We start from the raw sequence: 26,669 nt of genomic DNA, 5'->3' as shown, positions 1-26,669 counted from the left end.
GGGGCGAGGGGGTTAGCGGGGAGAGTTGGAGATGTGGAGGGGAATGGCGATGTGAGATTGGGGTGAAGGATGAAAAGGAAAGTTGGAGGAGTCTGAAGGGGCATTCGGGAAGAGGATGTCTGAAAGGGAAGGGATTAAGGAAAAGAGAATATTGAAGGGTGAAGTGAGACAAAGGAGAGGGAGTGGAAGTATAACAGAGTGGATAGCTTTAGGAAGGTTGGGTGAAAGGAGGTCAGGGCATGGAAAGGTGTGGGTGGTCAGAGGGAGTGTTTCATCCCATGTTCTTGTGACTGTGAGCAGCCAGGATGTGAAGAAACCTTGCCTCAGGAAAGACAGTTGGGGGCGGGTGCAGTGGTAAAATGAAATTGTTTCAGAATATATAACTGGAGTGACTGATGTGCCCTGACCCTTGACCCCTCTCTAGTGCTTTGGAGATTATCCCAGAAAAAGGCTGCTGACTTCCCTGGCTTTAGGTGAATTACCCAGTGGGCTTCCTCAGATTCATTGTGAGATCCAAGTTGTCTCACGATGCCTGTGCCCCTTCCCCCATCCACATAACTGTAGGGTAAATTGTCTCTGCATTTAGCATTTTGTTTTCTCAAAACGTGGCAAAAATTTCAAAAATCAAATGAGAGTTCTCACATAGTATTCTCTCGGTCAACTTACTAGGGATTTAGAAAGTAAGTTACTCAGTAACCTCTCTGACTTACGACACACTGTCCTCACAGACAGTGCTAATCAAGGCTTTTGTTTCAAGATAAATTGCAGGGAAGTCCAGGAACAATGCAGTGGGAGTTGAGGCCTTATTACATATAGGTTTTGTTGCTTAACACTGGCTCCAGTTCTCCCTTTCATCTTTATCCCTGACCTCTCCAATCATATAGGACAATTGACCCTTTGGTACTGCTCCAGGACCTTGTCAATGTAGGTACATTTGTAGGATAGAAATATTAGGGACAGCCAACTGCAGGTGATCACAATCAAAAAGAATACTGTCCTCAACCCAAACCAATAACTTGCATTTATAAAGCATCCTCAATTTAATAAACCATCCCAAGGTGCTTCACATTTTGAGGGACAGCCAGTGTTACACAATGCAGGACAGAAGATAACTGAGCAGTGGAAGGTTGAAGCAAGACGTAGAGTGAGCAGTAGCTAGTCTCAGAGAGAAACCGAGCCAATGGCAGAGACAGGAAGTTACAAAGATTTGGTAGTTTTGGGTGATTTACTGGGTAAGTACATTTCCTGGCAGTCACTCCACTGTGCAGCTGAGCTACATTCTGTTTTTAGCTGATACTTTACAATGTGAATAAGCAAAGTAGGAAGCCAGGCTGACTTATTTACTTGGTCTCTCAGAAGAGCAAGAGCACTGCAACTATGGATAGTGGGAGCTAGTGAGATGAGCTAGCATTGCAGAGGGCAGCACTGAAGCCTGGGACTTTCTGATTCACGTGGTTCACTGAGGCATCAGGTCATGGCGGACCTGAGGCAAGTTCTTGCACTGAACTCATGTACCTCAACCTCCATCGTGTTGTACTGTCACCATGGAGGAGGAAAGAGAGATTTAAAATGTATATCATCCTCTATCTAGGTATATTTGACATACTGAATATGTCAAGACGTCATGATAATGGTGAAGAAGCCTTGTGACAGATTAAACTGCGATGGATGTTACGTGTATGACAAAAAGTGGTGTATGTCCCCCCGCACTCCGCGCTTGCTAGCTCTCTCAACAAAAAAAAGTCCTCTTAAAGTATTGTGCAAGAAATGTTTTCTCTTGCGTTATTAGCCCTTCAGTAAAGCTCAACACACTGTCATTATAGTAATGGTCCAGGGAAAGATCACTGGGGCAAGTAGGTGCATTTGAAATGTTTAGTTTTTTTTCTTGAGCGACCTCTTCCTGTTTCTATTTTGGCCACAACCCAGTTCAGTTAGAGAAGTAGGGCGGGCAGGATGAACAGGATTGTTGAACGTTACGCAAAGTATGAGATGCCAGGCAACATGGAGGGTGTTCCACGTGGACTGCCCAACCCCACACCCTCCACTCTCCTTTCCCAGCTTGGAATGCAATGACCTAATGCTTAGCAGTTGTATGAAGGAAGTTAAAAATGTGCTCCAGGGGCTGACTGAACACAGGCAGTCAGCAGATAAGTCAGTAAGTGTGGGAAGCTTCCTGACTGATTCACAGAAACACACAATTCCGTGCTATAGGAATTGATGTGCTTTCTTGTTAATAAACTTTTGGCTTACTTCCTTTCTCTTCTGACCGTCTTTTGTTTTGTTATTCATTTGTGGGATGTGTTTATTGCTTCCCTCTTGATTGTAAATTGAGGTCTCACAGGGTAGTATTAATTGTAAATGGAGGTCTCGCATATCGTATTAATTATATACTGTAATCATGTTGATGGATTGTGAATCTTCCTCACGTGTAGCATTCAAAGAATCTCGATTTCTTTCTTGTGTAACACTTGAGTTGTGGATTTTTCACATCTAGCATAATGGCCTCTCTCATACACATAATGGTGTTCTGGTCTCTTTCCAATCATAGCAGTTCTGACCATTTGCACCTCTAAATCTGATACATTTCCTGCCTCTCTAGCAATCTGGTGCTGAGTCCAGGTGGCTTCTCTTCACATCAGCCTAGACTGAAGGCTAACACATAGTTCCACCGTGAAGGATATCATTTTGAGCTTGATCCTGTATTGTGTACATCCATACAAAGACCCACAGGGGTCCTGGATACCAGCCACGAGAGAGAAACTCTCCAGAAGTCCATTGCACGTGGGATCGCTGTTTGGGAGGAATTTTGACCTGATTAGAAGAGATCTACAATGAGCAGCTGATCCACTACTGCCCTTTTTACACCGTCACCCAAAATCAGAAATACTCCCTTTTGTGCAGAAAAAGAGACTTCCAAGTCAGTTTCAAAACTGAAAGTACTTGTCAGATCATTTAGAGTCTAAAGAGGACATTTTGGTTAGCATTCCAAGGGTAACCAACACATTCCTCCAAGTTAAGGCCACGAGTTAAATTAAAAATAATTTGTAAAGCTGAAAAAGGCAAACCTCTGAACAATGAAATACTTAGAAGAGAACTGGAACAGCTACTGTTTTAAGAATGTTGCTTTTGGTTTTTCCTTTAGTTTCTTGGAAAGAATGAATCAGATGAACTTTCCTTCGTGGGTTGTCAAATTCTCTCCTTTGGGAGATTACATGGTATAAATGCAATGCATGAACCTGAAACATACACTGGATTCAGTGCTGCTAAATCCTTGTAGATATTCAAATACTTGAACCTATTCTCTAAGCTGACAATTCACTCCAATGCTGAGAGAGTGGTACATTGTCAGAGGCAATGTAAAACAATGCCTGTTCAGATAGACAAAATGCATTTTTTTTTGAAGAGTAGGGAAATCTAACGTCCTGACCATTAATCATTCCCTGACTAGTACAAAACCAGATTAACCCAATATTCAAATTGTTGCCGGTTGCACAGCATCAAAGATGTGTTCTGCATTTATCCATTAAGCAATTGTGACCACATTTGGAAAATGTAAGTCCATAAGAAAGAACAGGAGTAGGCCATTTCGAGTCTGCTCTGCCATTCAGTAGAATCATAGCTGGTATAACATTCCTTATATACACTTTCCTGCCATTTCCCCGTAACCCTTGATTCCCCTACTGACCAAAAATCTATCTCTGCCTTAAATGTATAGAAAGGACTCTGTCCCATAGCTATCCTTGCTGACTCTCAACCCTCTGAGATAGGAAATTCCTCTTCACCTCAGTCTTAAATTGGTACCTGTTTATTTTGAGACTGCTTTCTGGTCCTAAACTCTCCTATGAGGGGAAACATCCTCTCAGCATTTACCCTGTCAAGCTTCTTAAGACTCCTATATGTTTCAACAAGGTCACCTCTCATTCTTCTAAACTCCATTGAGTTAAGTCCTAATCTGTTTAGTCCTTGCTCATAAGACATACCCTCCATACCGGGAATTATCCTAGTGAATCTTCTCTGAAATGCCTCCAATTAAATTATAGCTTTCCTTAAATAAAGGATACAAAACTGCTCACAGTACTCCAGGTGGTCTCACCCATGTCTATACAGTTGCAGTAAAACTTCCCTACTCTTATACTCCAAACCCCTTGAAAAAGGGCCAACATTCCATTAGCCTTCCTGATTGCCTGCTGCACCTGTGCAAACTTTGTTTCATGTGCAACTATCTTCAATATGTAGCTTTCTACCGTTTTCTCCATTTAAATAATCTGTTCTTTTGTTATCCCTACCAAAATGAACAACTTCATGTTTACCAAATTATATTCCATTTGCTAACTTTTTGCCCACTTAATTTCTCTGTAAAGTGTCTCTATCCCTCTTCTAATTGTCCTTTTTAGCTACTTTTGTGTTGTCTGCAATTTTGGCTACAGTACATTAACAGTAATTTGCTACAAAATGTTTAACAATGTGTTGAAGATGTGAAAGATATTGTGTAGTTTTTTTTTAAGCTTTTGAAATTAACATATTTAAGAACATAAGAACAGGAGTAGGCCTTCAGCACCCACCACCCAGTCCATTTAATCCTGTGCTTTACATTTCAGGAAGGATATATTGGCTGTGAATTATTATAATTGTCAAAATTTGATTGGTAGATTCATTTTTACAAACCAATTTATTGTTTTGTTGGACTTCAACTACTCTCCATTTGTCCTCCCAATGATCTTCACCTCTCATAAGTATAGTCTTGGCAGATTTTTTTGCTCAATAAAGGAGGCATTGAATTAAGATAGAATGGATGGAGAAAAAAATACAGATCAGCTGTGATCTAACTGAAAGACAGTACAGACTCTAAAGGCTCAATGACCTTCACATGTTCCAATATTTTTGCCATTTATTTAGAACATAGCTGATTTGTACTTCAGCTGCATATACCATAATTCAAGAGCTTTGAAAAATATAAAGCAAATAGCAGCCTATATCAGTGGGATCATAAATAATACCCATACAGTTCATACTCTGAAGTTTAACCAGACTTGAAGTTAACCATGAAACATTCTCCTGTTCCCCTGCCTAGGCCTGCTAAGGCTATGGCAACTTTAGCATTTAATGATAAATGACATCAGAAAATTTCAAATTGATTTAACAAATGCTGCTGGGATTAACATCATGCTCTCTCTGTCACACCCATCTCCCTGACCCGTGTTCTCTTTAAAAACAAAACATGTTCTAGTCTGGACTTTATATTTGAAGGAGTAGCTGTATATAAACAAGAGAGGAGGTAATTTTTCTCACCATATTTGGTGCAATAGCTGTTTATTATTGGTGCAGGAGATTTATCTAGGCAGGAGAATCAGGTGGAAGCAGTCCTGTTTCTACAAACATGCTTCTTGAAAGTGTTGGAAATCTGCCTGTTCCAACTGAGTTTACTCTTATATATCAAAGTAGGAGGTAATCTTCAGCTGTGTAACACCAGGATGACTAATGACTAAATGGAAGTTTACTCTATAATCATTTGGCTCAGACTAAACCAAAGGCCAGAAATTCCTATGCCAAGAGCAATATATCATTTAAGCATGACTTGCTGCAGATTTGTGTCGTACTGATTCTGATACAGTCCAGTGCCATATGTTTGTATGTTTACAGCTCTAATTTGAGATGGTGGGGCGTGAGATGGACTTTTAGGTATTTCCATGATGAAATAATTAATAGGCTAGAAGTTGAGCAGACCCGAGGATCTGCATGGCTTTCTCTTGTTCTGGGGCATTTTGTTCATCAGTTGTCCTTTGTGGTCTGTCTTTTGCCCTGTGGCAGCAGGAGCAATACAACCAATGTCAAGGATGGAAGAGATCATTTGGCCCATCCCAGTGGAAGAAGTAGGTTCATTATGCCAAGTGAATGTTAGAATGAGAGTGAAAATACGGCAGAATCTAAAACAGTATTTATTACTGTGTTATGGGTGATTTCTATGTCTTGGCTTCCTGTTCAGTGACTAATTTACTTTTTGTTGGATATAGTTCTTCGGGCTAAAGTGATCAGAGGATATGGGGTGAAAGTGGGAACAGAATCCTCTTACAAGGATGTCTACCTTGAAGAAGTTCTCCTCCTTTCTCTACTGAACTGGATGATCAGTCATGGTCATATTTAATGACGGAGGAGAGCTGAAGGGTCGAATGGCCTACTCGTACTCCTATTTCCCATGTCCATGTTCCAGAAATGCATTCTACTGAAACCAAAACATAAAAACAAAAGGTAGCTGCTTCTGGAGCGTCAACCTGACTCAATATTTTATGCTTTTTGTTTTGTTAGTTGAATGTGGGCCTTAGTGGCTTGGTCAGAAATTATTGTCCTAATTGCCTGGTGGGGCAGTTAAGAGTGAGGCAGTACTACCCACATCGCGATGGGTCTGGAGTCACATGTAGGCCAAACCATTTAAAAACAGCAAATTTCCTTTCTAAAGAACACTAGTGAACCAGATGTGGTTTTACAACATGGTCATCATTAGACTAGTTTTTAGTTCCAGATTTTTTTACTGCAGTTGCATTTCACCATTTGCCATGGTGAGATTTGAACCCACATTCCCAGAACATTAGCCTGAGGTTCTAAATTGCTGTCCAATGACATTGTTGCTATCCCACCCATTCCCTTGATCTGACCCCTTGAATGTCCCTGATTTTTGTTGCACTTTCACCTACTGCAGTTTCTTTAACTGGCGAGGGCTCAAATTCTGGAGCTACGAATTTACAGATTAGCTGGATTATACCATTTGGCCCGACTCCACAATTGAATAAGATCACAGCTGTTGTGTTTCCAATTTCACATTACCATCTATGACCAATAGCCTCTGATTCCCTTGCTTACTAAGAATCTATAGTATATAACTGTACCATATTCAATGACCTCATCTTTTTCAGATGTTCTTTAAATCTTGTCTCTTGTCACATAATCTGCTGTCTATTTTTTTAAACAGAGGCAGTGCCCTAAACTGAGGAGATTCTAAATCTCCTGCTTATATATTATTTTTCTTTTTTTTTCAAACCCCCACACTACTGCCTAACTGCTTACATTTTCCCCACCACCCATGTTGTGTGTGCGCAGGACTGAGACACAGTGAAAGACAACAGGTGTACAAATCTTTATTCAATTTCCACCACCAGGAAGAAAGGAAATACCAGGGTGGCTAGTGACAAGCAGTGCCCTTCTCAGAGGGCCAGAAGGCACTGCTGTGTGATCAAACAGTGAAGCGGAGGGATCTGATGTCTACATGGATTGCTATCAGATTTTGTTTCGTAATCATCTTATGAAGTACTTTTGGATGGATTACTACATTAGCAGTGCTAAATAGTGCAAGTTGTTGTTGGTTAAAGGCAACCTCTCTGAGCCTCTGTCTGAACAACTGTGCCAGGGAATAGTTACACTACAAACAGCAGACCAACTGCTGGGAAATGGAATTAGAATAGTTAGGTTGTTTTTGACTGGTGCAAACTTGATGGGCCAAAGCGTCTTTTTTCTGTGCTATAGATCTTTGACTGGATGGCTGTGCAAGAGAGATTCATAGCAATTTCAGAAATGTAAGTTTGGTAAGCCTCTGTACTAAGATTTCATTATTCTAGTGCCATAAATCACAGAAACATTCAGATGCTGTGTTTTGTAAGGGTAATGAAAGGAGGGCTATAAAACCACATGATGGATGTATTAGATGAACAGGACATAGCTTTTCCTGTCATTGAAGGTTCCTCTGAGAGATGTTTGACACATCCTGAAGACATTGATAGAAACCTTCAAGAGCCCCTTTTCTTTCCTGAACCCCTCACCAGATATTGAGCGCATGCAGTTTAAATCTGGCTTTTCTACAACACTAACAAAGCAACCAGAAAGTAGCTAAACTGTCTTCCTGTTTCACATTGTCCTGTTGTTAGTCTGTGAACCATGTGGATGATCCGGTGACGCAGTCTCTACTGATGCCACTTCCATGAGTTAGTATCTCTTGGGCGCAAATCAGTGGAGTCTTTATGAAAGGGCCTGTCACGCCTTCTCTGTCTTCACATTCCTCCCCTCCACCTCCAAGCCTCCCATAAACCTGATACTGTGATAGGGGTCATTGGAGAGGACTATGTGCAAATCACTCTGTGATATTCTAAGAAAGAAGAGGCTTTAGAATTCACTCCTCAAACCTCTTTGACTTTCCACCTCTCTCTTCTCCTTTAAGATTTAACTATATGACCAAGCTTCTGGTTGGAGAAAGTGAGGACTGCAGATACTGGAGACCAGAGTTGAAAAATGTGGTGCTGGAAAACACAGCAGGCCAGGCAGCATCCGAGGAGCAGGAGAATCGACGTTTCGGGCATAAGCCCTTCTTCGTTCCTGAAGAAGGGCTTATGCCCGAAACGTTGATTCTCCTGCTCCTCGGATGCTGCGTGGCCTGCTGTGTTTTTCTAGCATCACATTTTTCAAACTTCTGGTTGCACACCCTCATGTCTTGTACTTCGGCTCAGGTTGGTGTTTGTCGGATGACAATGCTGTGAAGGATCTTGGAATGTTTTATCATGTTAAAGATGCTATATAAATGCAAGTTTTTGTTACAATAGACCTACAAAGTAAAACAAACATCTTTCAGTAAATATTGAATTTAGATAGAAAACACTTACCAAAGTGCATGTTAAAAGTGAGGAAAAAGAAAGCTCCCTGCAGGGTATTATGTGATCTGGTGCACAACCATAGAACACACTGGCCCAGAGTCAATCCCCTGTCTCTGTTGAATGAACTGATTTCAGTAAAACATGATAGAATTAGCTGATGCTCCTGCTTCTAATCACTATATAATGGTGGGTTCAGGTTATGGACAGGATTAGCCTTTGCTTTAGAATCACTAAAGGCCTATCAGACTACTGATCGTCTCATTCTTGGAATTGGCCACCTGAGCAAAGTGCACTTAAAGACTTTGAACCAATAGGATCAAGTAACAGTTGGAGAAAATTGGTATTGTAAAGTGGAAAATAAAGAAACATCTGACCCTCACCAGCTGTGTGTATCTGCTACCATTCAACATCCCAAGACAAACTTTTAGAAGCTCTGTGGGTCATTGCTAAGGGTACTTATCAACGTTTTTGTTGCTTTGCAGGATGAGTGCGTTGATTGGAAAAAGCAAGTTCTTTCACGAGATGAAATTGAACCCAAGATTCGAGAGTACAACTCTCAGATCAATAATGATCTCTTGATGACGCTGGTGAGTAGCAGACCCAAATGGTGGAGGGTTATGGTAATGGACACTCTCATTAACATCTTATCATAAAATGGATTTAGTCAGAAAGTTTTGAAAAACCCAATATCATCAGGGCAAAGTAGCCTATTTGATAGCCTATTCACCACCATAACAATTCACTCCACCACTGTGGCAGCAACCAGGAATGCAAAAGTGAGGCAACCAGTTGGCCTTTATACTGGTTAGGACCTGAAATGCACTGCCTGAAAATCTGGAAACAGGCCCTTTGGCCCAACAAGTCTACACTGACCCTCCAAAGAGTAACCCACCCAGACCCATTCCTCTATCCAATACTTACTCCTGACTAATGCACCTAATCTACACATCCCTGAAAACTATGGGCAATTTAGTGTGGCCAATTCATCTGACCTATGGGTGGACTGTGGGAGGAAACCGGAGCACCCGTAGGGAACCCATGTAGACATGGGGAGAATGTGCAAACTCCACACAGTAGCCCGAGGTTGGAATCAAACCTGGACTCCTGGCGCTGTGAGGCAGCAGTGCTAACCACTGAGCCACCATGCCATCCCAGCAACTCTTCCCCAACCCCCATCCTCCTATTTATCTCTCAGCCCCTTTCCCCCAACACCCCCCAACTTCTACTGCTCCTTGGATGCTGCTTGACCTGCTGTGCTTTTCCAGCACCACACTTTTCGATTCTGATTTATTATTGTCACATATACCTCAGTACAGTGAAAGGTTTTGTTTTGCATGCAGTACAGGCAGATCATACCATACAAAGTTCATAGGGTCATAGAACAGGGCAAGGAATACAATGTTATGAATGCAGAGAAGGTGCACAAAAGGCAAGACCAACGTTAGACTTGAAACTTCTGAGGTCCATTCAGAAGTCTAATAACAGTGTGGAAAGAGCTGTTCTTGAGCCTGTTGGTATGTGTACTTAAGCTTTTGTATCTTCTGCCTGACGGAAGTGGTTGGAAGAGATTGTAACCAGGATGGGAGGGGTCTTTGATGTTGGTTGCCTTTCCAAGGCAGGAAGAAGTGTAGATGGAGTCAATGAATGGAAGGTTGGCTTGCGTGATGGACTGGGCTGTGTTTACAACTCTCTGTAGTTGGAATAGCACTGTGGATGTCGCTACTGTCTCCCCACTGTTATTATGGACTGCAACCCATTTATGCTTTCTGAAGGGTAATTAAGGTTGGGTAATAAATGCAAGTTTTCTTAATGGTGCTGATATCCTCAATAACATTTTTAAGATTGTATTTATTCAATGCTATATGTTACCTATTACCATATTTTGACAGAATATCTGTTTCAAGGCTGGTTGATCAGCATACAAACTTTCTGTTGACTGTTGCATGACTGAAAGTTGTGAAATAAATATGGGAAATCAGATGCTGCATTACTGTATACATGAGCTAGACGTCCCTTACTTTGCCCACCTTGAATAATTCTTTTTCACTATTTGAGCATTCTTTGTTTACTCAATAAATATATCTCTTGCGATTGTTAACAAGATCAGGAGGGATTGCTCACCTCTATTTGCTAGGAACTGCCATTCCCCAAGTCTAGGATAGTGCCCCCAAGTCCCCCCACCCTCATTACACAGCCTCAGAATTTCTCGATTTGGAGATGCCGGTGTTGGACTGCGAAGGAGCAATGCTCTGAAAGCTAGTGTGCTTCCAATTAAACCGTTGGACTATAACCTGCTATTGTGTAATTTTTAACTCAGGATTTCTTGGCATTCTCTCTGTCAACACAGTTGGGATTGCCCCTGTAGAAATCATGGGTTGGGAATCAGTTATTCCTGGTTTCATGACTTTTTTTGATGGATCCATTGCTTGTGTGCAGCAGGAACGTCCATAAAAAGCAGCTACATCACATGTCACGCAGCCAGTGAATGCCTTTGAAGTAAATGGGCCTACCTTTGCCAATGTAAATGTGTTCACAATGACTGCAGAATGCCAACTCTCACTTCTCTTCCCCACCTCCACAGAACAGTGACGGAACGTACACCGGGTTCATTAAGGTTCAGCTGAAGTTGGTGAGACCTATCTCCGTGTCTGCAAACATGAAGCCTCAATCAATCTACGATGCCAAGAAAGCAATGGGACCGCCCCGCGCGCAGCCAATAAAACGGCGCACATCCTTCTACCTCCCGAAAGACACAGTGAAGCATTTGCACATCAGCAGTCACACGAAGGCCAGTGAGGTGATCAAAGCGCTGCTCAACAAATTCATGGTGGTGGACAATCCCCGCAAGTTTGCCTTGTTTGAACGGGTTGAGAAAGATGACCAAGGTAAATCCAATGCAAAAAGGCACTGCTGCTCTTGGGTCAAAAAGAAAGAGCTTGCGTTTATATTCAACTTAACTCAAGATGGCACAAAGTATTTTGCACCCTACAAAGCATAAATTGTAGTCATGGTTACACATTAGTGTAGGATACATGGCAGTGAAGTTTTGGCCAGCAAGCTGCCAGAAACAGCAACACAATAATGACCATTACACCCATTTGATGTTGATTTGGGGGATTAAAATTTAGCAAGGGCACTTGGGAGAATTCTCCTGCTGTTTTTCAAATCATGATATGGATTATTTTGCATCTGCCAAGAAGGCAGGTTGATCACATTTTGATACCTCAACCAAATGTCCACACCTCCAACAGGACAGCTGTCCCTCGATACAAAATTAGAGGACCTATTGAGGTCAGGGCTCAAGTTGTGGGAGTGGGAGTCTTCTTCAGACCCAAAAAGGAAGACTGCTGCCCACTTAAGGCACAGCTAATCCTCAGTCCCAGCCTAACAAAGAGAATAAGCTTTGAAACGCTGAGACCCAAGAGCCAGGCAAATGATCTGCCATGGAGAAATGCTATTGTGACACAAGCAGAAAACATAAAATAATTGAGGTAGTTAAAGACCCAAAGTTGTAACTAGCCACTTCCACGCATAGAATTCTATCAACTGGAGAAGCATGTCCAGAGCTTAACTTGTGTGAATTGCGCCAAGCTTTCCACTCATTAGCCAGATATTCGTGAGTGCTGCTGAGACAGATGCTCCATACTCTAACTTGTGCTCCCATGGCCAAGGAAGCTGCAGGAGAGAACTTTGAACTTTTCTAATGTGAAAGACTGTGGGGCAGACAGAGCATTTATTTTTAATGGAACTTGTAGACTAAGATTGTAGGAGATAATTAGATGCATTCATCAGTTGAAAAAGGACTTGCCTGTTTGGGGGCCTTTTCCTGTTCCTTAAAATGCTCGAGTTCTATAATGCAGGGAATGATCAACCACATCCAGTTTGCTGATGTGATGAGGCCCTCGCAATCAGTTGCACAGTGAGGAAATCCGGAGATAAACACTTTACCACTTGCTGCTAAACCCCGTAATGGGAGGATGTGAATTTTTGTCCCATCTGCTGCCTCACCCGGGACTTGGCTGGGTCCTGCTTCCTGTCCCCTCCCTTGTAAATGGCATTCAATAAAAGCAGCTCAACCAGACTCGGGAAGTGTGACTTGTACTTTCCCAGCTGGTTACCAGCTATTTCTGTCAAATCATTCAAACACTCTGTTATAGGAAAAACGTGTAGAGCTTTTTCTCATAAAGTTGCATTCGAAATATGCCAGACAAGTGATTTTATTTGTGGATAATTTACAAAAACAATGCTGTGGCAACCTTTTTTATCTTTTAAATATACTTGGCCTTCACAAACAGACATTCAGCACTATCCCTGTAATCAGCATGTTCTGAGCTCTGACTCAAGTCCTACACTTATGGTAAATTTAATTAACTATGCCTGAGAGATATCACAACCTCAGCTTAGTGACTCGCAGCCTGCAGCTCCCAATGACCCTGAGCTAAACAGGAAATGAAACTCCATGTCACAGTTGTGGGGCACTCATCTTTGGGGACTAAAAGTATATCTCTCGACTGGGTGACACTGCCCGGAGTAGAGATCACACCGGTGACTACCAATTCCATGACTGTGTGGTTATGGGGATCAAATTTGAATCTCCCAAACTGTGGGAATTGAGCCTGCAATTATGCAAGCTGCTGATGCTGAGTTCAGCAATGGTCGCTGATGTGAGGAGAAATATCCAAGTACGTATTGGTCTCCATAGTCTGAAAGGACTTGAGTTTCCGTGACTTGTGGCATGGATTTTAAGGTGAGGGGAATTGTAAGTTTGAAGCATAAATATCTCTGGTTTAACAGAATGTTTGCTTTCATTAGGTTTTCAAAAATATTTAATCAAATTAAAACATAACCAGCACCCACTTCAGAGCATTGATTCACTAATCACATGGTTATGGGTTCAGAATCTTGTACTGCTCATCATGGAAGAGAAGGTTCACTGAGAACTTAAATAGGATTATTCCCTCAATGCCTAACCTTGGAGACATTAAAATTGAGTTCAATATCCCAAAATGCAGACTTGTTATTTCTTTCACAGTTTACACGCGTAAGATTTCCGATGATGAGCACCCCTTATACCTGCGACTGTTGGCTGGACCTGATGACAAAATGCTAAGCCTTGTCCTCAAAGAGAATGAGACAGGAGAAGTGAATGTAAGTAGGAATATTTTTGAGTGGTTCCTGCTGTTTTGGTTGTAACGTGCCAGGCAGAGAAGTATGGGACCTGATTCTGAGATTCCCTATCCCATTCCTGATTTTCAGGTTTTTACCAGTATGGTAAAGAATGTGGGCTGGTTTGGGTCTTGTTGGTTCCATTGCAGGGATATACAGTATATATATCCTAGCTTTCATAATCTTTATGGATTCATGCAGGACTTTTAAGGACCCGTGGTTTGTGGCACTTCATAAATGTTACGAACTATAATCTAAATGAACGAACCTTTTGAAAGGCAAGATTAAAAGATTCTCCTCATGCTCCCATGCCAGATAATAACCCCATCCACACCTCCATGACATCGTCCATGCACTCTGACCCTGTATATGGTATAGAACCAGTGAATCTTATAATAACAAAAGACTACATTAACTTGTTAAAACAAAACATCCATTCATTACTTCCCACTTTCCTAAAAACATTTTTATTACAAACCAATAAAAGTCTCAATCCTCCGTACTCTTTTAAGTATTAATAGCAGAAACCATAAGCACTTGAAAGCTCTTTATTGTGCGTAAATAAAGGTCATGAAATTGAGAGCTGAGATCAAAGAGGCAAACTTATCAACCAAAAAGGTCTCCTGTGTTTTAACAGATTAGTGAACATATGGATGGGGAGAAAGACTTTTTTCTTCCAAATCCATAAGTTGAATACATAGAGTCTTAATTTGAGTAAAGGTCTGCCAGTTGTAGTTCTCCCATCTGTTGTAGTTCACCCATGGATTCTACAATAGAGTCCTGCAGGACAGTCCAGTATCAGCTGCACTGTGAATTCACAATTGAGAAATTGTCCAAAATATTATTTTTAGCATTGTTGTCATCCTTTCCCAGTCTGGTACAAACATGACTCCTGTCCCACAACAACTTGATGATCATTTAAATGTTCTCTAAGTAGCTTGATGAGATAGTCAACTGTATCAAACCAAGGTTAACTAGGAACTGACAATAAACATCAGTAAAGACCACACCATGAGAACAAATCATGATCTTTATCTCTGAAATTAAGGATTTCATTCTGGGATGGATGACTGCCAGGTCACTTACCTCCTGCAGGCTTCTGACTTCCATCTGAGTAATGCTCACTAATGTAGCATATTTGCAGCTAGAATAAGCTAAGAGTGCTTTGAAAATCTTAAGCCAGACAGGATGCTGCTTACAATTTTTCAAGTTTTTTCTTGCCACTGTCTGTCTCCTCAATGTCATATTGATGATTCTCCGTGTTGTGACTCAGGCAGTAAAAACCACTTCATCCTTGAGTGAGTGGTAACAATTGTTCCAGTGAGTCAGAGTGCCATGGGTTCAAACCCATTGCACAACGTGGAGCGCTTCATGGAATTTAATGTACTCCTGCGCAGTACTGAAGGAGTGTCACACCAGTGAAAGTGCTGTCTTTTGGATGAAATTTCAGCTGGGACTCCTATCTGCTCTCTCCCATATCCCATCACAGTATTCCAAAGAATAAACAAAGTTTTCCTCAGTGTCCTGATACTTTTTCCTGGACCCAACATTGCCAGAACAGACTGGCTGGTCAGTATTTCAAAACTATTTGTGGGAAATCGTTCCACAAAAAATAACTTCTAACTTTACAACAATTATTACATTGCAGAGTACTTTATTGGTTATAAAGCAAGGTAAAGCATCCTGAGGTTAGGAAATGCTTGATATAAATGAAAGTCTTTTTTTTCTTTACGATAGTACCTTAACACACACTATTTTAGCACCTGATGACTTTTTTTACAAGATGTTGATGTTCCTTCCTCCAGTCTAATCGCGAGAACAAGAGCAGTTAGGCTGGTTACCATCAGGCTCAAGACCCTGGAATATTAAAGTTTGCTGGCACTCTAGTCCTCTCCAAGCTGATTACACTTGAACTCAGAGTTGAAGAATTAAGCTGGACTGTTAGGCTGAGTTTCAGATGAATGAGTCCCTCAGCATTTCTGTTAACTCTCCTTTTCCTGCCTTTTCCTTTCCAGTGGGATGCCTTCACTGTGCCTGAGCTGCAGAACTTCTTGAGAATCCTTCAGCGTGAGGAGGAGGAGCATGTCAGACAGATGTTTGGGAAGTATGCCCGCTGCAGGCAAAAAATGCAAGAGGAACTTGCCAACAGGTCCCCGGGTTGACCGGGATCCCGCGCCACCCTGTGACGCGAGAGAGAAAGGGTGGGACATAAAATACACGCGCACGCGCACATGTATGAACGGTGAGAAGGTCTTAAAACCAATGTTACCTGGCCAGCCAGCGACAGAGTGTGAACTGTGGAGAATACAAGTTATGAGTGGGGTTACTACGAATGGAATGGGTTATTAAGGGGGAAGGTATACAGCCTCTTCCTGACATTATTGAGTGCGACTGAGAAACCGTTACTGAACAGAACTATTAAATGCGGGAAAGTGTTGACCTGCAGGGCCAAATCCCTCTGTCACAGTGACTGACATTTTGCCGGGACGCACCAACCTGGACGAGAGGACAGAGAGCTGATTGTTTTGTTTTCATTTTGTTCTTTTCTTGAAGTAGGCGGCTGGTTCATTCACTGTTTCTGCACAAAGTGGGTCATTGGAACGGTTGTTGTAGCAGCCTGATTTTAGGTGTCTGTCTTGTACTTTGGCTAACCCTTCGGGACTGTAGAATATTTAGGTATGATAATGAATGGGAGGGGTTAGCGTATCTCAGAGTTCAACTTTAAAGACACGTCATTTCAGAACTTGTGGAATTCCTTCGTCAGAGATTTCACAATCTTAGCCTGGCTACCGGAGCAAGGTCGATCAGCTGAGATCAAGATACTTATTGCAGTAAAATTTGTATTATCTGGCATGAACCATACATCAGTAATGCTGGCTAACTCATTGAGGTTTGTGCTTATAGTACAAAAAATCAAACAAAAACATGCCTTGACATAAACAGCAACCTGTAGTGACTTACATCCTCTCCACTTGAATTCTTTTCACTGTACGTACAAAGCAAAAAATAGTCCAGAAATTTCCTTTACAATCACTTCAGACTGATAACATCAGTATCTTGTACAGTAACAGTGAACTGGGGAAGTTGAAGAGGGTGTGCTGGGGAGAATATCAGAGATTCCGGTTAGTGGGGTGCAAGATAACCTGAATTTTATTGTGTGTGATAAGAGAAGCACAGCTCCCTTGCTCCGTTTGTCCTCCACCTTTTATCCACTTCCCTCTCCACCTGCGCAGAACAATGACTGAAAGCAGTGGCAAAAATCGTGCATGACAGCGAAACGGTAATGTTAATGGACTATGAATCAGCAGACTCTGGCTAATACTCTGAAGACAAGAGTTTGAATTATTCGTGCAAACTGAAAGAAGTGTAAATGTAATAAATTAATAAATCTGGAATTAAAAATCAACTAGTGTACTAATGATTTTGAAACTACCAGATTGTTTTTTATGACAATCTGATTCACTAATGGCGTTCAGGGAAGAAAATCTGCTGTACTTACCAGCCTTCACATGACACCAAATCTGAACAATATGGTTGATTTAAGCCACTCAGTTTAAATGGCAATTGAGAAAAGGCAACAACATACTTGCCTTGCCAAAGGCGCTTTCACTCCATGTAAAAAATATTGTGGGATCAAGTCACCAGTTCTTTGTATCTGTCAGGATAATGAGGATAAACTGAGGGAGAGAGAGAAAGAAAGAAAGAGGGACAGTTTAAGTTTTATAATGGAATATATCCATATTTAAAGAATGGAGCTTTGTTTGGTCTGGTGTGGGTACAGGGTGGTCCAGTCTTGGCATCAGCTGAGCTTGAAGTGGGTACAAGGTAGGCTGGGTTTGGTGTGGGTCAGACCTAGGCTCAGATCTGTGTGCATTATATGTGAACTATCTGCTCTAAAAGTGAGCTAATAGAAGTTGTGTTGTTCTGTCTGTTTGGGCTGATAGATCTTGGACATGAATTTTAAAGCTTGCATCATTTGGAGAAATGTCTCATGGAATGGAAAGCCTTGCTAGTGAAGACACTGAATGCTCAGGTTTAAATTTATAGATCAGAGCTTTGATCCCCAGTCTGATTTGATTTAACCCAACTCTATCATAGAGACTAAGGACACCTCTTCAGCATTCAAGCTGGGGAGGTGAATATTAAGCAGAGGCTGATTGCAGGCTTGTGTCTTCTGCTGGAAAGTAGATCTGTGTGAGCATTGGGTGAGATGGGGGTCAGACTCAGCTGTGATGCACTTGTGTGTTAAATAGCCTGCTGGCTCTAGCGATCTGGTCTCGTGGAAAATGAGTGCCCCTATGATACTGTGACCACGAGAAGAGGCATAATGCTACGAGTGGTTGCAATGTGGAGCTGCATAGTTTTCTCTATTCACTCCACCTCTCCTCCCCCAGCCCTGCGTGAATGCCGTAGAATAGAAAGTAGCAAAATTATGACTTGTGGACTGGCAGTGGCAAAGTGAAGAGAAATGGACTTTAGCCTACCCTACGCCATGAGTCGAGCTTGCCTCATGATCAAAGCAGTTCATAATTTATATTTATACTTCAAGTTTTATTCAATAAACTATGAGATGGATTCCTTTTTGTTTTGAGTGATTTTGTATTACCAATCGTCCAGTTTGTAATGTGACACCAATTTTCTCACTGCAACCCTCAATTCCAGTTATCATGAGTTTGTAATTATGTTTCTGTCAACACTCACCATTTAAGTGGGAAATGTCGACATGCTATTTATGTTCTGCCTTGATAGTTGTCAAAGTGCTGTTTCAGACTTTGGCCACGAAGTGGTTGTGTAGATTGAATTTCCAAACTGCCATCTTTGCACAGCAAAGGGGGAAAATGCACTAGGGCAACGTTTTGAGAAGTGTGCTAATTACCATCTTAAAAGTGTATATCTGTAATGTCCTGCTGGTATGTCTATTCACATTTCCTTTAGCACTGTAGCCTCTCTAAGTCAGTTACAAAAACACAGTCAAAAGACCACCATCATGAGCATTGCTATGGAAGGCATAAGATCAATTTCTGTTGGTTTGAAGTTTTCATCAAATGGTTTGGCCAAAGGGTTACTTTGTAGTTTTAGTTCATTGTGACATCCTTCGCAGGACAATGGCAAATGCGTGAGCACTAACCAGTACTTTGAGCTAATGAAAATATTTGCGGGATATTAAACGGCATAAGTAACAAGATTATTCACCAACTTCCTATGCTTTCAGGTCTTCGAGAAAAGGAACCTGAAACGGCTCCAGCATTTGCCAAAGCTCTCTCATGTCCCTTTTCTGCCTTCCTGATTTCCCTCTTAAGTATACTCCTGTTGCCCTTATACTCCTCTAGAGATTTCTTCAATTCCAGCTGTCTATAACTGATATATGCTTCCTCCTTTTTCCTGACCAGAGCCTCAATTTCTCTAGTCATCCAGCATTTCCTACACCTACCTAATGGCCTTGCCTTTTACACTAGCAAGAACATACTGTCTCTGAACTCCTGTTATTTCATTTTTAAAGGCTTCCCGACTGTCCCTTTACCTGTGAATAACTTCCTCCAATCAACATTTGAAAGTTCCTGTCTAATTCAGTCAAAATTGGTCTTACTCCAATTTAGAACTTTACCTTTTTGACCCATAATTATTTTAAGACTAATAGAATTGTGATCACTTGCCACAAAGCGCTCCACCATTTGACACCTCTGTAAATTGCCCTGCCTTATTACAGAAGGTCATGTGTTCGTTCTTCTCTTGTAGGTACATTCACAAATGGAATAAGCATTATAGATGTTTAAAAGAAATGGTGTAAAGAACAATAAAAGCTATTTGGCCTCATCAAGACTGTTCAAGGCAAATCCACTCTATTGTAAATCCAAGTCAACTGAACAATCAGAGGGAAAAATCTCCCTTCCTAACCCAAACAAGTAAAACTCTGCAACAACACCCTAACCTTAATGCTAGTCTTCTTGGCCAATTGCCTTCCGAAAACAACTCCTTATAATGGGCCCAGCAGTTCAGGAGGCATTATAACCTCTTCATAGCCTAGGTTATCTACATTGGTTTGAAATTTCTGCCAGGCTGTTTGTCAATCCTGTTTGTTTCTTTGCTTAACTTGTCCATTGTCTTTACGTCTGCCTTTGACCTACACCAATAATTTGAACTTGTGCATCCCCTTTAACATAATAAAATGTCCCAATGAACCTCAAATTCTCCTTTCCTTGACTACATTTCCAAACTGGTGGATTTTCCTTTTCTTTATCTCAACTCTTTAGTTTGTAAATATCCAGTGCTCCCTTTACTGGTCCATGGTCCCATGAGAGTCTTTCAATCTATGCATATTTCAAAAACAATAAACATGTCTGACTTTTTATATTAATATTTGTAAAGAATTACAAACCTTTTCAGAAGTCTTTGTTTCAATATTTTTGAATCTTTTGAAGCTTTTCATTTGTTTGCTTGCAGTAACTAGTATGGTTCTGAACACTATGCATTTTAATCTGGAATTGTATGCACACTTGACACAGTGCTAAACCTGTGCAGATCTGCAGTGGATTGGGAAGCTAATTCCAACACATTGACTTCTGCAATTCACTGCAGTGTATTTCGAGCAGGGCTAGACAGCTTGGCCTTTCTAGCCTGCTGTACCCCTTAACAATAACATGGTTATTTGACTGTGGCTTCAACAACATTCCTGCCTTTCTTTTATACCCTTTGACCCCATAAGACAAAAGAAACAGAAATTAGGCCATTCGGCCCATTGGATCTACTCCACCATTCGATCATGGCTGATAGGATTTTCAACCCCATTTTCCTGCTTTTTTTTCCCATAACCTTTCATTCCCTTGGCAATCAAGAACCCATCTATTTCTGTTTTAAATATACTCAATGACCTGGCCTCCACAGCCTTCTACGGCAATGAATTCCACAGATTCACCACTCTCTGGCTAAAAACGTTTCTCCTTATCTCTGTTCTAAAGGGTCTTCCCTTTACTCAGGCAGTGCCCTTGGGTCCTCGTCTCCCCTGCCAATGGAAAATGTCCACTCTCTAGGCCATTCAGTATTCTGTAAGTTTCAATCAGATCCCCCATCATTCTTCTAAACTCCATCAAGTACAATCCCAGAGTCCTCAAACATTCCTCACGTTAAGCCTTTCATTCCTGAGATCATTCTCGTGGACCTCCTCTGCACCCGCTCCTGGACCAATATATGGGGTCCAAAACTGTTGACAATTCTCTAAATATGGTCTGACCACAGCCCTGTAAAGCCTCAGAAGTGCATCCCTGCTTTTATATTGTAGTCCTCACGAGATGAATGACAACATTAAATTTACCTTCCTAACTACCGACTTCAAGTTTAAGAGAATCCTGAACTAGGACTCCGAAGTCCCTTGGCACTCTAGATTTCTGAATTTTCTCCCCATTTAGAACCAAAGTGCATGACCTCACGCTTTCCCACATTGTATTTCATCTACCACTTTTCTCCACTGTCCTAACCTGTTTAAATCTTTCAGTAGCCCTCCTGCCTATCTTTGTATCATTTGCAAACTTGGCCAGAATGCCCGCAGTCCCTTCATCCAGATCATTTAACATATATGGTGAAAAATTATGGTCTCAACACTGATCCTTATGGAACACCACTTGTCACTGGTTTCCATCCTGAGGAGGACTCTTTTATCCCCACACTCTGCCTTCTTGCCAGACAATCTTCTTTCTATTACCAGTATCTTGCCTCTAACACCATGGGCTCTTATCTTGCTCAGCAGCCTCCTGCTTATCAAAGGCTTTCTGGAAATCCAGGTAGATAACAAGCATTGGCTCTCCTTGGTCTAACCTGCTCATTATCCCCCTTGTTAGCCAGGAATTTATCTCCATAGTTATAGATGCTGGAATCGTTGAATTCTGCACTTCCTGATGCTGCATGGCTTGCTGTGTTCTTCCAACCTCCTGCTTATCTACCTGTAACCCTCACAAATATTCATTGACCAAGCTTCCATATTCTCTGGAGAATTCCACAAACTCTCAACCATCCAAGAGAACAAAGATTCTCATCTTCATCTTAAATGAGAAATCCTTATTTTTAAAATAACAGAAAGGGTGAACACTTAAAAGTTCAAACACGCACATGGTGACTCCACTGACTCCCACTGTGTAACTCCACTGACTCCCACTAATGTTTATCACATATACAGAATATGAATAATGAACAGGACTAATACTACCAATTTCAGAAAAATTCCAGAGTTAACAGTCCGGAGTTCAGAAAACATACTCCGCAGCCCAGTGGTAGTGCTGTGTAAGTGCTAATGTTACAGTTGATAACAGATGGTGCCCACTCAGATGACTTTTTTGTGTAAAGTTTTAATGGCTGCTACAAAGAGAAAGCACTTGCAGCAGATGTAGCAGTCACTTGACTATGATAAGTCAGCCACTACATAACATACAAATTCTTTTCTCCAAATTGTTCTGCATAGATCCCAAGCTGCCACATGAGCTGACTCTTGTTGACAGCATTAAATGTTCGCACTTTGAAAGGCTCTCCAGTTCTCAATGCTGGCAGTGATTGCCAGAGTTTGTCTGTAAGTTTGTCTGAACTGACATTTGCTTTCCTGTCATCTCACCTTTGGTTTGTCACTCATGCCTGTCACTACTTCAGGTTTCAATAGTTTTTTCATTATTGGGTGAATAATTTCAGGAGTACTGTGACATTAGTCTTTAGACTCAACTAATTTCTATGCCTTTAGGTGTATTTCTGCACTCAAGGATAACTTCTGTACAAGTCTGTGCAGAATCTGCTTGACTTTTTTGATTATTTTGGCAATTTTCACTGCCATCTCATCCTTTCAGTTTGACTGAGTTGGTGTGGAGATAATATACAGTATCGAATTTCCCAATTATTCACAAAGCAGCTGAATATGATACACTTGAATTGCAGGCTATTGTTCCTCATCACCATATTTGGAATAATGTAGAACTGAAGTGTACTTTCAGGCATTCTACAATCTCACTGGTCGTCATTGAAGTCAGCTTTCTAAATCAGAATAGTCATATTGTAGTCAACAGTGCCAATGTAATCAGTTCCTGTGTGAATGAAGAAGTATGCTCTGAGCTTCATCATGGGTATAGGAGGAGCTGCAGATAGAGGGGTTGGTGGGGGCAGAATGGTGAAGTGGGAGTAGGTGAGGACAGGTAGAGGGTACAACCTGGTTGGCCAATGGGAGGAATGAATTCGGTTGCTGGCAGGAAGCGGTGGATGGAATAGGGAGGAGCTGAGAAGGGAGTCAGGGTTGGGGAGGGAGGTTAATTGAAACAACTTCCCTCCCCAACCCCCGCCTCCCGCCTCTCCCTTTATCCGCAGCTCCCCCTTCACCCACCCATAGTCCTGAAGGATTACACCCGAAACATCGACTTCTCCACCTCCTGATGCTGCTTGGCTTGCTGTGTTCTTCCACCCTCCTGCCTGTCTATATAAGCAGCTCTTTAGCTTGCTTAACAGGTATTCATTATAAGCATGGCTCTGGTCCTTCATCATGTGGTTCAAAAATCGATGTCGGTCAGCAGATGAGTGCTGAGGTGAGGTTGATATTTTGTGGTAGCGGACCAAGCAATCTCAACTCAAGGGAAGACATTGGTAATGAGAGCTGAACCACGTGTGACAGGAACTGTACTTACGCAGGGAGGGTCAGACACGGTAAATGCCATGTAAGGAAAGCCATAAATGATTTTGCAGAACAAGAAGAAGAGCAAAACAAAACTCATCTTTTCGATGTGGAAAAAAATCATCACCCTGATGTGTTGGTTTAAAACAATTATTTGCACAGTGTGCTCAAAAACTAGACACATTGAGAGTGAATGTTGAAGTTAAAGAAAGATTAGAATCATAAAATCCCTACAACATGGAAGTAGGCCATTCAGCCCATCATGTTGACACCTACCCTCAAACAGCATTCCACAAAGATCAAGACCCAGCTCCAGCCCTCTACTCTAACCCTGTAATCCTGCATTTCCCATGGCCAATCTACTTAACCTGCTCATCTTTGCACTATGGGAAAAAACCAGAGCACCCAGAGGAAAGCTATGCAGGTCTGGGGTGAATGTGCAAACTCCACACAGGCAGTCCCCAAAGCAGGAATTGAACCTGGGTCCCTGATGCTGTAAGACAGCAGTGCTAATCACTGAGCCACCACGCCTCTGAAGACAGAATTCAGGTAGTAGACAGAGGAATGTCTATGGATTAGAATGGTGCTGGAAAAGCACAGCAATTCAGGCAGCATCCGAGGAGCAGGAAAATCGACGTTTCGGGCAAAAGCTTTTCCAGCACCACTCTAATCCAGAATCTGGTTTCCAGCATTTGCAGTCATTGTTTTTACCTAGAGGAATGTCTATGGTTGTTGTTTATACAGACTTCCAGAAGGCACTTGATAAAGTCCCACATAAGAGACTGTTAACTAAGGTTGAAACCCAAAGAATTGAGGGCAAAGTTACTGATATAGCTAGGAATTTGGTTGAATGGAAGGCAAAAGAAAGTAGGAGTAATATGGGTAAGTACTCAAATAGCAGGATGTGACTAGTGGTGTCCCACAAGGATGTATGTTAGGGCCTCAGTTATTCACATTATTTATTAACAGCTTGGATATTGACCTAGAAAGTCATATATGCACATTTTCTGATGACACAAATTTAGGCAGCATTGTAGAGTTCAGAAGATAGCATAAGATTACAAAGGGATATGGATAGACTAGGTTATTGGGCAAAACGGTGGCAGATGGATTTCAATTGTAAGCAAGTGAGAGGTTATCCATTTTGGACAGAAAAGAATAGATCAGGATACTTTCTAGATGGTATGAAATTAAATACAGTGGACACACAGACAATTGGACGTTTAGGTGTATTCACCTTTAAAATAGCACAAACAATAATCAAGAAATAATAAAGAAAGCTAATGGAATGTTGGCCTTTATATCTGGAGGACTAGAGTACAAGGATGCAGAAGTTATGCTGCAGTTATACAAAACCTTGGTTAAACCCACTGAGTTTTTGAGTAGATCTGGGCATCAAAATTTAGGAAGGATATTTTGGCATTGGAAGGAATACAACATATGTTTACAAAGATGATCTCTGGACTTCATTGGTTAAGTTATGAGGAGAAATTATACAAATTAGGTTTGTTTCTCTCAAATTTAGAAGCTTAAGTGGTGACCTAATCAAAGTATTCTAGACATTAAGAGGAAAAGACAGTGAAGAAAAAGATGAACTATTTCCAATGGTTCTAGAATTAGGGAACACAGTTTAAAAATTAGGGCCAGAATATTCAGGAGAAATGTCAAGAAGCAATTCTGCACACATAGGGTGGTAAAGGTTTGCAACTCTCTTCCACAAACAGGAGTTGATGCTAGGTCAGTTCTTAATAGAAAATCCGAGATAGATAAATATTTGCTAAGAAAAAGTATTTTGGGACATGGGCCAAAGACAAGCATATGGGGTTTGGCCACAGATCAGCCATGATTTCCTTGAATGACCTCCTATTCCTATTCCTTACTGTAGCACCAATATTAGGCAGTAATAATACATTGCGCTGGCAGGGCAGAATTAAAGGTGATAAGTAGGAGCAGTGGCAGTAAAGAGAAGAACTTGCATTTCTGCAATACTTTAATCTTTCATGACCACAGAATGTCCGAACATACCTCATATACTTTCTGTAGTGCTGTTTTAAACTTTGCAAAAAAACAGCCAATTTGTACACAGCAAGTTTCATTTCTAAAATAGTCATACCGGACTCGAAACATTAACTCTATTTCTCTGTCCACAGATGCAGCCAGACCTGCTGAGTTTTTCCAGCATCCCCTGTGTCCATTTAAAATTCCACAGGAATTTTAGTCATGGCATCATTTCTACACAGAATGAAGATAATTGGGTGATTCCTTTGTAAACTATCTCTGGAATGGCTAGGCTTCATTTCTATGTTTCTTCAGTTTGCTATTTTGTAGAAAATATGTCAAAATAGAACTTGCTGTTTGTTTTCTAGCTCTAAGTCCATCCCTGTCGCCAATTTATTGGCTTACACAGTTGTCACAATAGATACTCTGTCCACAATGTGAAAATTACAAGATACTCTTTTAATAAGTGATGTTGGTTCAGGGATAAACATTGGATAAAACACCAGAGATCTTCTTCAAATAGTAGCAAGTGATATGTTGCATTCATCTTAGGGGACAGGCAGACCTCCATTTTATATCTTATCTGAGAGATGTCAACTCCAACATTACAGTAGTTGTGTAATGAAACAGATTGGCAAAGGTGGTCTTAAAAAGGAGTTCATAGAACTACACATTCTAGTGCCAACTAGACAGCAGGCTAGACCAGATCTGGCAAATGTGCATTGGAATTAATTAACAACCTCATAATGAAGGAGCTTCAGGATAATAGAGGAGATCATAATATAATTGAATTTCACATTCAATTTGAGGCTGAGAAGAGCATGTCTCAAACTAATGTTTTATACTTAAATAAAGGCCGCTGCTGTGGTTCTGTTCGCCGAGCTGGAAGTTTTTGTTGCAAACGTTTCGTCCCTTGTCTAGGTGACATCCTCAGTGCTTGGGAGCCTCCTGTGAAGCGCTTCTGTGGTGTTTCCTCCGGCATTTATAGTGGCCTGTCCCTGCCGCTTCCGGTTGTCAGTTTCAGCTGTCCACTGTAGTGGCCGGTATATTGGGTCCAGGTCTATGTGTTTGTTGATGGAGTTTGTAGATGAGTGCCATGCTTCTAGGAATTCCCTGGCTGTTCTTTGTTTCACTTGCCCTATAATGGTAGTGTTGTCCCAGCTATCCCTAGTAGCCACACACGCAGACAACAAGCAACATGAATTCGACTGGGACAACACTAACATTATAGGGCAAGC

The 26,669-nt window shown here is 41.4% G+C and overlaps 1 protein-coding gene across 2 annotated transcripts in view; it reads left to right on the top strand.

Annotated features, from left to right (window-relative positions):
- Positions 1–16,367, top strand: part of LOC122559172 (ras association domain-containing protein 1-like) — an 87,876-nt gene extending 71,509 nt beyond the window's left edge. For both annotated transcript variants that reach the window (XM_043708550.1, XM_043708549.1), the window contains 4 exons: positions 9,116–9,220; positions 11,215–11,518; positions 13,666–13,781; positions 15,815–16,367. In XM_043708550.1, coding sequence (XP_043564485.1) covers positions 9,116–9,220; positions 11,215–11,518; positions 13,666–13,781; positions 15,815–15,961 — 672 coding nt within the window. In that variant the 3' untranslated portion in view covers positions 15,962–16,367. The remainder of the gene's footprint in view (positions 1–9,115; positions 9,221–11,214; positions 11,519–13,665; positions 13,782–15,814) is intronic.
- The last annotated feature ends 10,302 nt before the right edge of the window (positions 16,368–26,669 follow it).

This window comes from Chiloscyllium plagiosum, chromosome 18 (genome assembly GCF_004010195.1).
Source record: "Chiloscyllium plagiosum isolate BGI_BamShark_2017 chromosome 18, ASM401019v2, whole genome shotgun sequence".
In the NCBI taxonomy this organism is placed as follows: Eukaryota; Metazoa; Chordata; class Chondrichthyes; order Orectolobiformes; family Hemiscylliidae; genus Chiloscyllium; species Chiloscyllium plagiosum.
This window is presented reverse-complemented; position numbering and strand designations above follow the sequence as displayed.